The following is a 13,065-nucleotide window of genomic DNA, read 5'->3' as shown; positions in this document are numbered from 1 at the left end:
AGCCATAGAAGTCATCCAGACACAGGTATGGGGCTCTCCGCCTACAGAGGGGCCCAGTGCTGATGATAAAGGGAGATTTGAAACTGCAGGCTGCTGTCCTGTCCTCCTGCCTCAGCTTCCTGGGAATTATAAGTCTATCCCGCCAGGCCTAATTGAGTTCTCACTTCTTCTGCATCACCGGGTAACTTACTTCTAAAAACTCAAAACATAAATTCTGTGATGGCACTGCCCAGGTTGGCATGGTCCAGGTCGAGCCCCTTGACCATGGCTGCCTGTATTTCAACTGGGAATACAGGACATCAATTCCCGGCTTCATTTTACCTTGGATTTCACAGCAAGTCAAGTGTCGGGGCCTGTAAAAACTATGAGGCAAAAAGGAGAACATCCTCTCCTTGCATGTAGTGACCCAGGATGTCCCGAGGAGGACGGCATGAGGCCGTTCATCTCTCCTTACACCTGAGCCCCAGCCCAGTGAGCTAAGAGCTCCAGAAAGCAGATGAAACATCTGGATAAGCAGTAACCACATGACTCCCCAGAGGTGCTGGGAGCCCTGAGCATAAACTTTCCATCCCTATGGTCACACTGCGTGTACCCGCAGGTGGAACGAAGGCTAGCCAGCACACCTAGCATCCTCCCTGTAAGAGCTGAATGACACCTCTTAGCGTGTACCAGGTTAAAGAGGGTCATGGAACACTTAAATAACACACGCGCCTTCTCTGAGGCTAAGCCACGTCACAGCCGACATGCTTCCAAGAATTCTGACCACTCCCTGCATTTCCTGCACATATGCACATCCTAGGGCCGGTCTCTCCGTCATCACTTCCCCAAGACTGCTCAGCTTGCTCAGGCTGGAAGTCCAGAGAGGACGTGGGAGACAGTCCGTCAGATTCGGGGTAGGATGGCCATAACAGAACCCAGGTGTACCTGTTCTCAGGGCCCCAGAGTCCCACTTTTTAGCAGCCTCTCCTGCTCCCACTTGCAGGGCCCTAGAGCTCCACAACGGGCAGAGGGACCCACTTGTCACAAGTGGAGGATTTGGTCTCTGTTTTCAGAACAGGACCTGACAATGGGGAAGCTTTTTTCCTGTCATCCACACAGACGAGCGGAAGCTACAGACACAGAGTTACTACGGGTGGTGCCAGGAACAGAGATGAGCATGGCCCAGAGCTCTGCCTCCGGTAAAGGTGTCAGGTTCACAGGACTAATTGAGGTGCCCTCACCAGACCCCTCCTCCTCCTCCTCCTCCTCCTCCTCCAGGCCTGCTTGCTCTGGTGGCTGGTGCATCTCCTCTGGGGAAGCCTGAGGCTGGCTGGAGTAACTTCTGCTGCCTGAGACAGTCACGTGTGCTCGAGACCTCTCACCTGAGGTCTCCGTGTGCTGAATTGGCGTGGAGGTAGCTAGGCCCGCCAGAGAAATGTGGTCACCTGTGTCATCTTCCTCAAAGTCGTTAAGGCAGTACACTTCATCCAGGTCAACGTCCAAAGTCCGAAGCCCTTGGTGACCACACCAGGGCGGGGGTCCAGGATGCCCCCAAGGTGAGGCTGGGCCAATTGCTGCCAATGGTGAAGTGTGGCTGAACCTTGTTGGGAGAAAAGAGAGGGGTCGATACAGGGAGAAGGCAGGGTTAGGATGTCAGCTAGAGTCAATGTTTCCCACCCTCAGAGAGCTCAACGTGAACACCTGAGCTTGCACAGGACTGTGAGAGGTACTGAGGACACCTGAGCTTGCAAAGGATTATGGGAGGGACTGGGGTCACCTGAGCTTGCATAGGACTGACTGTGGGAGGGACTGGGGTAGAGCTGGCTTGACCCAACTGGACAACAGTGTGTCCCTGCCACACCAGGAAGGACAGGCACTGTAAAGAACCAATACTTTCCAAAGTAAAATTATGTTATATACTGTGTGCCAACGATGTCTGGTAACAAAGTATTTTAAACCACCTGATGCTAACCCCCAAACTTATTATCCCTTTGCTGACAGAAGAGGGTAAAATGGTGAGGGCCACAGGAAACTTGTAAAACCAACACAAGAACAACCAGGGATCAAGAAGCGACTGGATACTCAGGTACAAGGCTGCTGACTCCCACACCAGACCCATGCAAATGGGAACTATGGAGGGAGAGCGGAGGAGCCTGGAGATAAGGATGCAAAGTAATAAGCCACAGGAGCCTAGAGCAGAGGTGCCATCTCCAGGGTGACACCAGACCCTAGGACTCAGGTGTCAGCCTGAGGGTTTGTAATAGCACCGGAGTGTGTCCCTGATGACCTCGTGTGTTACAGGCGCTCTACCAAGAAAGGTGTCACAAGGCCAGGAGTGTCTGAGAGCCTGGAGGAGGAGCTACGCGGCTTCTCAGTGAGTGTGCTGTGGTGCTCCATCCTCTGCCCAACCTCGGGTCACCAGTCACGCCTTGCAGGATAACACCATCTGGCAGAAGGCCCAGGAGGCTGGGACCCACAGCCCTCTTCTACAGACCCAGAAGACACTCAAATGTACACGGCCACAAATAAACAGACCTCACGCTGCAGACAGAGACGCTTAGAGAAGCCCTCGGAGAGAGGAGACTGCCTGCACCACGGCTCACAGCACCTAGGGCTCCTTGCTAGCTGAGTTAAAACCCTGCGATAGGGAGTGCAGGGAGGGCTGTGAGAGGCAGCAGCCTTGTAAGCTGAGAGGAGAGACAGAATGGTGGCTGGGGTGGGAGAGGCTAGGGTGGGTGAGGGGTGGTCTCGGCCAGACACCCGGGTAAGGGATGACATAGAGGTCTTAGAAGGATTCTGAAAATGGACTACTTCAATTTTGCTTAAAAATAAAAAGAGAAAAAAATGAACACACTGTGAACCCTAATACCCTCTGCCCTGGGGTCCACACCAGGTTTAGGGACACACGTTACATCCTCCTTGATAGATTCGAGTCTACTGAAAGGGGAAGGAAAAAGAAATACTTTCTATCCGCAAAAGGGATGGAATCCACACCTATAAGGATTTCCTAACAGGTCCTCAACTTGGGACAAAGCGCTGGTATTTTTGTGGCCACAACTGTGGGAGAAAACAAGGCTGCTAGCGCCACCCAGTGGCAGAGGTCAGTGTGGCGCTCTGCACCCTTGTGATGCTCTGGGGCCCCACAGGCAGAAGCCTCAGCCACTGTCCACAGAGGGAAATGCACACCAGGGAACATGCAGTCATCTGTGAGATCCTGTGCTCCAAGGTGCCACACACAACTGTCTCATAAGGCTAGCTCGTGCCGGACACGGCAGTGCCTCTGTGATCTACCCACATGGCCTTGACAGAGGGTAGGACGAACAGCAAAAGCACTTTCAGTCTGTACTCTAAACGGCATTCTTTAGTTTTCTGAGGCAGGGTTCTTCTATGTAGCCCTGGCTGTCCTGGAACTCGCTCTGGAGCCGAGGCTGGCCTTGAACTCAGAGATCTGCTGCCTCTGCCTCCCAGTGTTGGTGTGAGCTGCATTCTGACTTTGTGTTGCCCATTATCTTCAGTCCTGCACACATACATCGTAAGGATTTCTTTGACCTGGCTGCAATCCAAGTGGGACGTGGGAGGAACTCAAGACATGGTAGCCATAGTGTGAGCTAGATCCCCACCACACAGAGACCCAGTACAGGAAGAAGCACACGGGAATGCAGCATGCCATGAAACAGGCTAACTCCGACCAGAGTGGGGAGACTAAACTATGCAATGACTGGCTGCTTCTGCTTCCTCTCCCTGTATAATTTTCCTGGTGGGGATGAGGTGGTGGGTTAACCCTTTGTTTTCTCCACTAATGGAAGACAGCCTGGAGACTCCACCCTGCCTCTGTTCACTGGCATTTGAAATGATGGCGCATGAGCTCCACATTCCGATAAAAACTCACTGTGCTCTACACGTAAGTACTGCTTTGCACTCCTCCAACTTCCTAGTAGGGAGTGTCATTCACTAAGCTAAGTGACTAAAGGTAAATGGATCAGAACACGAGAGCTTGGGACAGAGTGGGCTCAGTGGCAGCAGGGGCTGGACACCGGCTATATAGATGGTGCCAGTGACCCACAGCAGAACTTCCAGGTGGGTGTCCAGGGCCCAGCAGGAGGGCCAGACACTCGTGCATTGAGGGATCCTCTGTCACCTGTGACAGTCCCAATCGCACTGTCCATGTGCTTCCTCACATAAGGTCACAGGGAGAGGCTGGAGGAAGCCATCATCAAGGCCTACGGGATACGGTTTTACCGGCACTCACTCAGTGTGGGCTGCACCACACACCTGACTCCTTTAGTTTCAGGACTGCCCGGTTGTCTCTGTTCCTCACACTGCATGTGGGAAAGAGACACTCACTCGACAGTGGTTGCATTAGAGCGAGCAGCCCATCTGGGATTAAAATGGCCGCCACCTCTGGCACCCATCCCTGGAAGCACTCAGCAGAGGATGCTTCCCACAGGTGAGCCTCAGGAACGCAGCAAGTCGGGTGTTTTCAATTCCACAGACCCAGCAGCTGTCTCAGCCTTAGCTATGGTTTTTGGCATGTCGACAGGGAGCCGTCAACAGTGAGCTTGAGAATACTTTCTCACTGGCTGGTTCTGAGGCATTGTGTAGAAGCCCAGACCCTGACACATCCAAGCCCCAAGCCCTTCTATAGGAGCTCCACCCATCTCCTGGCTGGCTGGCTGAAATCCTTTCTTTGATATGGAGGGCAAACATGACCATGAAGGCCACCTTACCAGAGCTGAACACAAGTGCCTTACTTTGTCCTTTCTCTCTGTCTCACTCTCCTACCCGGCCTCATTCCCTTGTCCAACAGGAAGCAGGATATGACTACCATACTCCTCCCACCCACCTGAGAAAGGGCAGAACACAGAAGGCCTACTGCCTGCCTCAATCTTTCAAGATCTCTCTCTCTCTGTGTCTCTGTGTCTCTGTGTCTGTCTCTGTCTCTCTCTCTCTCTCTCTCTCTCTCTCTCTCTCTCTCTCTCTCTCTGTCTCTCTCTCTCTCATATCTTGAATATTCCGTTCTTGCTTAACCTTGAAAGGCCTGGTGAAAATGAGAGAGCGTTCATCACACCTAGCTCCGCCGGGTTGGCTGACACATGAGGAGGTGGCAGGACAGTTGGCATGGAGAAGGAGATGTAGACAGAGGACACTGTTGGCTTCTACAATGTTCCCAGACAGTGGCCTCCAGGGACCTCACCCCAGGTGCCTTTCCCTGGACTACTGGAGATCAAGGGCATCCTGTCTCACTGGGCCAGATAAGAACATGACCCCAGCGTAATGACCACCCAGGTCTCAATGGTGGTAACTGCGCCCTACAGACCCTGGCGGCTGAATCCGGGCGGACAGGTCAGACACTCTTGTTTGACAGCTAATTTGCCTACGTGAGAGATAAGACGGCTTAAGAGAAAGACTAACTCTCCCGCACAGGACGGGAAGACGACTCTGCTCCCACCCTCTCTCAGAGTAAACACGGAAGCACGGATATTGACTGTGGAGGGGAAGGAAGAAAGAAAATCAGTCGTCTTTTGAGCAGCTGAGGAAGAAGTCTGAGAGATACAAAATGAAGCCAAAAGGATCCTTATCACAGGGGTGTGTTACAAGTCACAGTGATAAGAAGGACTTTTTAATGGTTAATTCAATTTCTTGGGGAGGAGAGTGCTGCCAGAGGCAAAATTCATCTTACGGATGAGTGGGGGTCTCCTCTGACTCTCATCATAAAAACACTGCCACCCAGGGTGCAAAGTCAGAGAAACAGAGATGAACCGGTTAAAATAAAAGTTTCAAAATCTCATCCCACAATGCACTTGAAAGATGAGCCCAGAACGTAATGTGGGTGACGAACACAATAAATGTAACACAGGTGACCCAAGGGACACAATAAACGTATGAGAAGCAGAGAGATGGTGTCTAGCGACCTTTGAGAGACAAAAGAAGAAAAGAAAAGAAAGTCGGAAATAAAATTGCAGAAATGGAAGGTTTTATTGAAAGGAAACCAGACATAATCGCAGGTCAGAAAACAATCCCCGAGATTACAACTGAATAAACAAAATAAAAAGGAAGGAGCCTCCCTGCCCTGAAAACTAAGAAGGACCAACATACAAACTGTAATCATTAAAATGAAAACAGAAAGAAGGAAAAGAATCCTCCCTCTTTCTTTGGAAATGCAAGGACCGTGGCACACGCAGGTTGCCTGCTCGGTAAGGCTGACACGGACCCCACAGCAGCAAAAGCAGGGGCTCATGGGATGAAAACAATTATTCGCTCTCTCTTAAGCACAGAGCGCAAGTTTGTTCCTGTGTGACCCAAACAAGAGACTATCCGTGGCACTGAAACGTTATGAGTGTGGAGTGCAACTAGATTAAAGCATCAACGGTGTTCCCGAGAAGGGATAAGGATAAAAGCTCAGAAGAGGGCAGACCTGCAGATGTCTGACTTTACATCAAAAATATACTATGTTGTTCTAAAGTAGGTCTTCCAAATCACACGGGCTTCAAACCAAAGTGGGGGCCGGGGGCAGGACAAACACAATGCACACTGGGTGGCTCCTGACAAGGCAGAGGGAGAGAGGAAACAGTGAGGTCTTCTAGGAACTCAGTTTCTGAGCAGCCCCTCCCAGTACTATGGGTGGGGTGGGTGTCAGTGGAGTCTGAACGGCTGAGCTCCATCTCTCTCTCCCTCCTTCCTCTCTACACTGGAGACTGCAGGGGGCCTGACTCTCGGCAAAGCACACCTCCAGAAAGCCTCTCTATGAAGAACAGACTGGAACACGTGATCACACACAACACTTCCACATGCCTGGGGCGGGGGTCACAATGCTCGATTTGCACGATTTGACAATAAAATCTCTGAGGCGCCAACGGATTCCTTCCCCTCCCGTCTCAGACCCCTGGGTTATCCAGAAGCAGCTTGTTGTCACACAGCTACCGTGGAGGGTCTGAAGCTGTGTGGCTGCCACTAGGCTTGGGTCTTAAGGCACTAAGGACAAAAGTAAGAGACCTACAGGCCACCTGCAGGTTTCGCCCAAGAGTGTACTGCTCAAGCCATGACAGAGACTGCAGAAACAGAGGCCGCCTCAGAGGAACTCAAACCAACAGCGTGGGTGGCTATCCCGAAAGAAAAATGAATAGGTAGGACACCGGTGGCTGGCCTTCCTGTGGTGGATCAGGGCCCAGAGAGAGTCGCAGAGGAGGACAGAGAGGGGCCGAGGCCCCTGGTGGTCACCTTCGAGCGGCTTCACGATCTGCAGCTTCTCGGGCAGGTAGGAGCGGCTGCTGAAGGACATGCCGGAGAAGCCCGTGAATTCAGAGAAGCGTGAGTGAGTGCCCAGGGACATGATGCTCTCGGTGGGCGTGAGCGAGCCACTGTGCAGCTCCCCCTTCTCAGCCAGCTCTCGCAGCTTCCTCTCCTGCTCCTCCTCGAAGAACCTCCGCTCGGATAGGTAGTTCTCTCGGCGCAGGGATAGCCGCCTAAGTGCCGTCTCCAGGTCATGGGAGCCTGGCGTGCCTGGTGTGCCCGGCTTCTTATTGTGCTCCTCATTCCTGCGGAAGACAGGGCGGGGGTAAGTACCTACAGCCAGCAAAGGGCACGGAGAACCCCCAGGGCAAAGAGACGAGAGACGGTCTGAGGAGACCAGGGCCAGCCACTGAAGGAGCTGCCTCTGTGGGTCTCAACTGACTGTTCTTAGAGGCTGGTGGTCGTACAGGGACGGGCTGAAATGTGTTCTCATAAGCATCTCCCTCCAGGTTACTCTGGAAGAAACCTTTTGCAGATGGCTGCACTTAGGCCCCAAAGGGGAACTGAGTCAACCCTCTTGGTCTCTTAAATGGAAGGTCCTGTGTTCTCAGTTCTGAGTGAAACCCACTCTGATCTTGGAGAACCCCTCTGATGGCTTGGCTGGTCCAAAGTACCTGTTTTAGTGGGTCAGAGGGACAGGGTGCACAGGTGGATGATGGGATTGGGCGCTGGGGTTCTAGAGAGGAACTGGCCCTAACCAGGGAGAACACACAACTGACAGCCCCCTACATTCCACCTTCTGAAGCAAATCAGGGAGTCTGGGATCTCCTCATGCTTCCCAGCATCCAGGTTCCGGGGGGATGGGGGTAGGGGAACAACAGCGATGATTTGAGGGAAGAATCTATGAGTTCTCCCTCCATGATGTTATGGTAAATAAAGCACGCCGTGAGCATCGACTTGAGACAGTGCTTCAGAAAAGGCCAGTGTCATCGTGGGTAATTGGGATGCGGCAGCCCTCATCCGCCTCTCTGATGGTGACCGAGCCCACGTTCAAGGTGCACCTCCCCTCCCCTCCCGCCGCTCACCCCAGGTCGGCTGCCTCAGTTTCCAGGAGGATGCTGTTGGTTTTGTTATCGAGGACCACGTTGCTGACGTCGCTGCCGTAGAAGCTGGAACGGGGGGTGCTGACGCAGCTGGACAGGAGGGAGTTCATGGCTGAAGACTGGTTGGAGCCCGGGATGTTCATGGGGGACGGGGTTAGCGATCTCTGCTTCACCACTTGATTGACGTTTCTCACTGTCTCAAAGACACGCTTCTGGTGGCTGGGGAGGACACGGCAGCCATGAGACAGCCCATCAGGAAGAACCTGGAGCTAACCCCTCCACAGATGCCTACCGTGAGTGGCCTGCTGTCTAGGGGACTCACACGCTCCTTGGGGTGCAGGGTACCTCCACCACAGTATGCTGACCCCAGCCGAATCTAAGCCTCGGGAGCACAGCTCAGTACTAGGTTCAGCTAGCCCAAGAGACGCTGTCCATCACAGCCTGAGGCCTGGGCTAGGAACGATGGTGCCCTAGTGCTGCTTTATCCTTGGAAGGCTTGCTTCTTCCAGACTTACAATGAGAGCTGTGGGAGGGCTGTGCTCGCCCACAGACCTTTGTACGTGTAACCATTCACATAAACTAAAACAGCAAAGCCCCGCGTCAGTCTGAAGTGTCTACCTTGAGATGATAAAACCCCACTGGGCTATTCTTAGAAGCTGCTGTTTCTAAGCACAGGACCCACGGTCTGATTTCTCCTTTTTAAGGAGAGAAGGGTGGACCTATTTCTGGGCCGGCTGCTTCCTCTAGGGATACACACATACACCAAAGTCACCAGGACACTAGTCACTTGGGAGGAAACGTGGTTCCCAGAGCTCTCAGTGTTCTGTGGAGGTCAAGCCGGGACCTGCTTGGAGGGGAAAGACCACAGGAGTACCCAGGGGATCAGAAGCCTGGCTCACGGCACTCTCTTTCCTTAGCAAACATGAAAACGTTTTAAGGTAACGCTTTCTGTTAAGGGCAAAGGTATAAAGAGGGAGATGGGACACGGCACCCTTCCCACTCCCTGGAAGTTCATCAAGTGACCTCCTTTGTTGGTTTGGGTTGTTTCTCAAGACAGGGACTCACACGACTCAGCTGCAGAGATGGCCTTGAACGTCTAGGCCTCCTTCCTCCACTTTACCCGGTGGCGTTACGAGGGCCACAACTCAGGGCCGCCTGCACGCTGGGAAACTACTCTACCCGCTGACTTGTAGCCCCAGCCTTATGAGAAATGTCACTGCATAGTTTACGTCCCTTGACCTGTCAGGGAAGGACCTTGTTGGTGTCTAAGGTCCACACGCGCTAGGTTATGAGCACCAGTTCTGGGTCAGTTTGAGGAGACTTGAAATATAAAAGCCACGCGGCATACGTGATGTCTGGAGACTCCGGCTCTTCCAGCTGCAGCTCCTTGCGCATGGTTCCCTCGATTTCGGCGGCCAAGGAGTCCTGGGGAAAGACAGAAGGCGTGTGTGGACTGAGCAGGGGCTGGAGGCTTCCGTTTCTGGATGAGGTCTGAGGCCAGAAGGGAGGAGAAACAGGGACCCAGCAGCCTCCAGACTTCGTGCCATACAACGCAAGGCTAAAGGCATTCCCTGTGGAGAGAGAATCTGGCAAGCCACGGCCAGGGCAGCTTCTGAGCTGAGCACACAGCGCCTCTGGGTGTGCGTGAACAGTCCCTAACTGTAGCTGAGTGTCTGACAGCAAGGCACCCTTGGCCAAACTACAAAGCTAACACTGGGATGGAGGACTTGCGGACACAGGAAAGTGTGTTCATAACAGTGGGACAAGTACAAATGTCTCTAAGCTTCCGGAAGGTCCCACACAGTCCTGTGGCCCCCTTAAACTCCTGACAGGATCCCGTCTCCACCTCCTATGTCACACTACGAATGCAGATTACCCATGGGCACCACCAGATCCAGCTTTTCCTGTGGTCTGTCAGGCTTGCACATCTGGTGTTTTTACATGCTGAGCCATCTCCCCAGCCTGGCTTTGCATGGCAGTGTTAAGGCCTTGGCCGTTCTCCTCTAAGTTACCTAGTAAACTCACCGGCTCACCAAGCTAGACTTGGGTAGAACTGTTTATCTGGGCTATCTGTCTGGGGTGACTAGAAACTGCCTTCTCTGTCTGAGGTGAATAGAAACAGACTTCTCAGGAAAAGAAACAGACTTCTCAGGAAAAGTATCTCTGCAAGAGATTCCTCCCTCAATCCCCTTCTCAGCTGCTGAGACGGCTCAGGGAGTGCAGATCAGATCCCTGGGACCCAGAGAACTGACTCCATCCACAAAGTTGTCCCCTGACCTCCACGCATGCACCCACTCCAAACATACACACAAACACAATAATAATAAATAAACATTTTAAAAATTAAAACAACTCTTTTCCTGCCTCAGGGAAAATTTGTTGTTCTGACAGTCGATTGGAGCAAAGCCAGGACCCACAGGAGCTCTTGGGACTTGTTCACTGGCTGGCTGTCATCCATGTGCAGCCGCTGCCCTGTGGCAACTGCTCTACACTGTCTTGAGCTAAGATGTGTGGTGCTGCAGGACACCGCTAATGCGTGGCCCCAGCTTAGGGAAGCAATGGTCTGCTAGAACACACAGTGAGCACTGTCACTTCCTTCTAAGTAGACATCACAGGGGAACGACTGGAGATTAGACCGGGAACCCCCTTGGTCCTTCATCAAAGCCCTTCAAAGCCCTGACAGCCAATAAGGAGCGCCAATGAGACTAACGAAATAAGATCACAGGGAAACACTATTTTTAAAAAAAGTTGATTCAATGGCTCAGTGGTTAAGAGCACTGACTGCTCTTCCAGAGGTCCTGAGTTCAATTTCCAGCAACCACATGGTGGCTCACAACCATCTGACGCCCTCTTCTGGTGTGTCTGAAGATGGCTACAGTGCAGTTATATTATAATAAATAAATCTTTTTTTTTTTTTTTGGCACAAGCTCTTTTTTTTTTATTAACTTGAATAATAAATAAATCTTAAAAAAAAAAAAGTTGATTCAAATTCCTGACACCAACAGAAAGGTTAATAAATACACAAAGAACCAGGAGAAATTCAGGCTCTTTAAGACATGGGTAATAGCAGCCCAGAAGTAACATCTAACTAAACCGAGTTCCTTGTAAAATTATCTCTTAACAGCAGTAGGGAGAACAGCCGATAAAGGGCCAAGTCTCGCTTGCTTAGGGAATCAGGAAGCCGCCAGCTGACAGGTCCTGGTGCAAACTTTAAAGACGCAGCTCACAGGAAGACTAGGGCCAGGGGTCAGAAAGGGACATGAGCCCCGGGTGCTAATGGCTGACAATGGTCTGGGGGAGAGCGGGGCACAGGAGAACCCACTCACCATGGGGAACAGGCCCAGGGAGTGGTAGCGCCGGGATGTGGGCATCGTCTTGTTCCGCAGGTTCTTCAGTTCCTCCTGAGCCTCATGAAGCATCTCCATGCATTCCGCGTACTTATCCTCCAGCTCTCGAAGCTTCGGGGAGAGGCGGAGGGTCAGGCCCGCACAGCGCCAGTGAGCACACGCACCAACCCTCCCGACTGAGAGGCAGAACCTGCCGCCCTGTGGGCCCACAGCCAAGCGGGCTGGATCCACGGGCTGGCTTTTCTCTTCACTTGGGGAAGGCTTGCAGATTCAGAAAGCTGCGGAAACGTTCACAGTGGGCAAGCCAAACAAGCCCAGACGAAACACTAAAGGGGTTAAGAGGCAAATCCGCAGCCTCTTCTCTAGCTGCATCTTCCACTTTTGTTTGATACGGGGTCTCTCTCTTTGTAGCCTAGGCTGGTCTTAAACTCATAGCCATCCTCCTGCCTCAGCCACTTGTGCACTGGGATTATAGACATGCTCCCCAATGCCCGGATTCAAGTTGTATCTTCGAACAGGCTCTTTACAAGCCTGTGGAATATCTTGTTCACCTACCTGATGTCTATCGGGAGCTAGAATATGTCAAGCCCTGAGCTGGTACTGAATCCAGCCTCCTTACGCTTACAGCAAACACCAGAGGCTGTAGGCACAGAGCCTGGGTAAGGTAATATTATTCTAATTCAACAGGAAAACATTTATCATAGGGGAATGACCTAGGCCTAGGGGGAGAGCCTTCATCGGAACCTGAGGCCCGAGAGAGTTCAGGCAGGGACACCCACCTCGGCTGTGAGTTGGCGCTGCGCATCCTTGGCAGCGCCCAGGTGCTGGACAAGTTCTTCATTTTCCACCGCACACTAAACATGGCAAAGACAAGTCACCTCTGTTAAGACACTCAGGAGCCCAACTTTCCCCTCTGGTCAGCTGACTGTGAGGAGCTCAGCACCTGTCTATGCAGCACCCCATGCTGCAGCAGAGCACTGCCTTTCAGACAACTAAAAAGACAGACACACTTCTAACCAATGTTCTCATTCGTGTGCATGTGCATGTGTGTGTAAATGTGTGTATGTAAATGTGTGCGTGTAAATGTGTGTGTAAATGTGTGTGCATGTTTGTGAGTAAATATGTATGTGTGTGGATGTATACATGTGTATGAATGTGTATGAATGTATGTGTGTGAATGTGTGTGTAAATGTGTGTGCATGTATGTGAGTAAATATGTATGTATGTGGATGTATACATGTGTATGAATGTGTATGAATGTATGTGTGTGAATGTGTGTGTAAATGTGTGTGCATGTATGTGAGTAAATATGTATGTGTGTGGATGTATACATGTGTATGAGTGTGTATGAATGTATGTGTGTGAATGTGTGTGTGTAAATGTGTGTATATATATGTGTGAGTATG

General features: G+C 51.8%; 1 protein-coding gene across 1 annotated transcript in view; it reads right to left on the bottom strand.

The window, feature by feature from the left end:
• The window catches only part of Trak1 (trafficking kinesin protein 1), a 93,656-nt gene that overhangs the window by 12,374 nt on the left and 68,217 nt on the right, over nt 1–13,065 (bottom strand). Inside the window, 7 exon segments of the mRNA XM_032911194.1 lie at nt 1,362–1,487; nt 1,490–1,579; nt 7,198–7,514; nt 8,295–8,531; nt 9,661–9,737; nt 11,639–11,770; nt 12,439–12,513. Of these exon segments, the coding sequence (XP_032767085.1) occupies nt 1,362–1,487; nt 1,490–1,579; nt 7,198–7,514; nt 8,295–8,531; nt 9,661–9,737; nt 11,639–11,770; nt 12,439–12,513 (1,054 nt within the window).

This window comes from Rattus rattus, chromosome 8, assembly GCF_011064425.1.
Source record: "Rattus rattus isolate New Zealand chromosome 8, Rrattus_CSIRO_v1, whole genome shotgun sequence".
Lineage (NCBI taxonomy): Eukaryota > Metazoa > Chordata > Mammalia > Rodentia > Muridae > Rattus > Rattus rattus.
The sequence above is the reverse complement of the archived record's forward strand: the minus strand, read 5'-3'. Positions and strand labels throughout refer to the sequence as shown.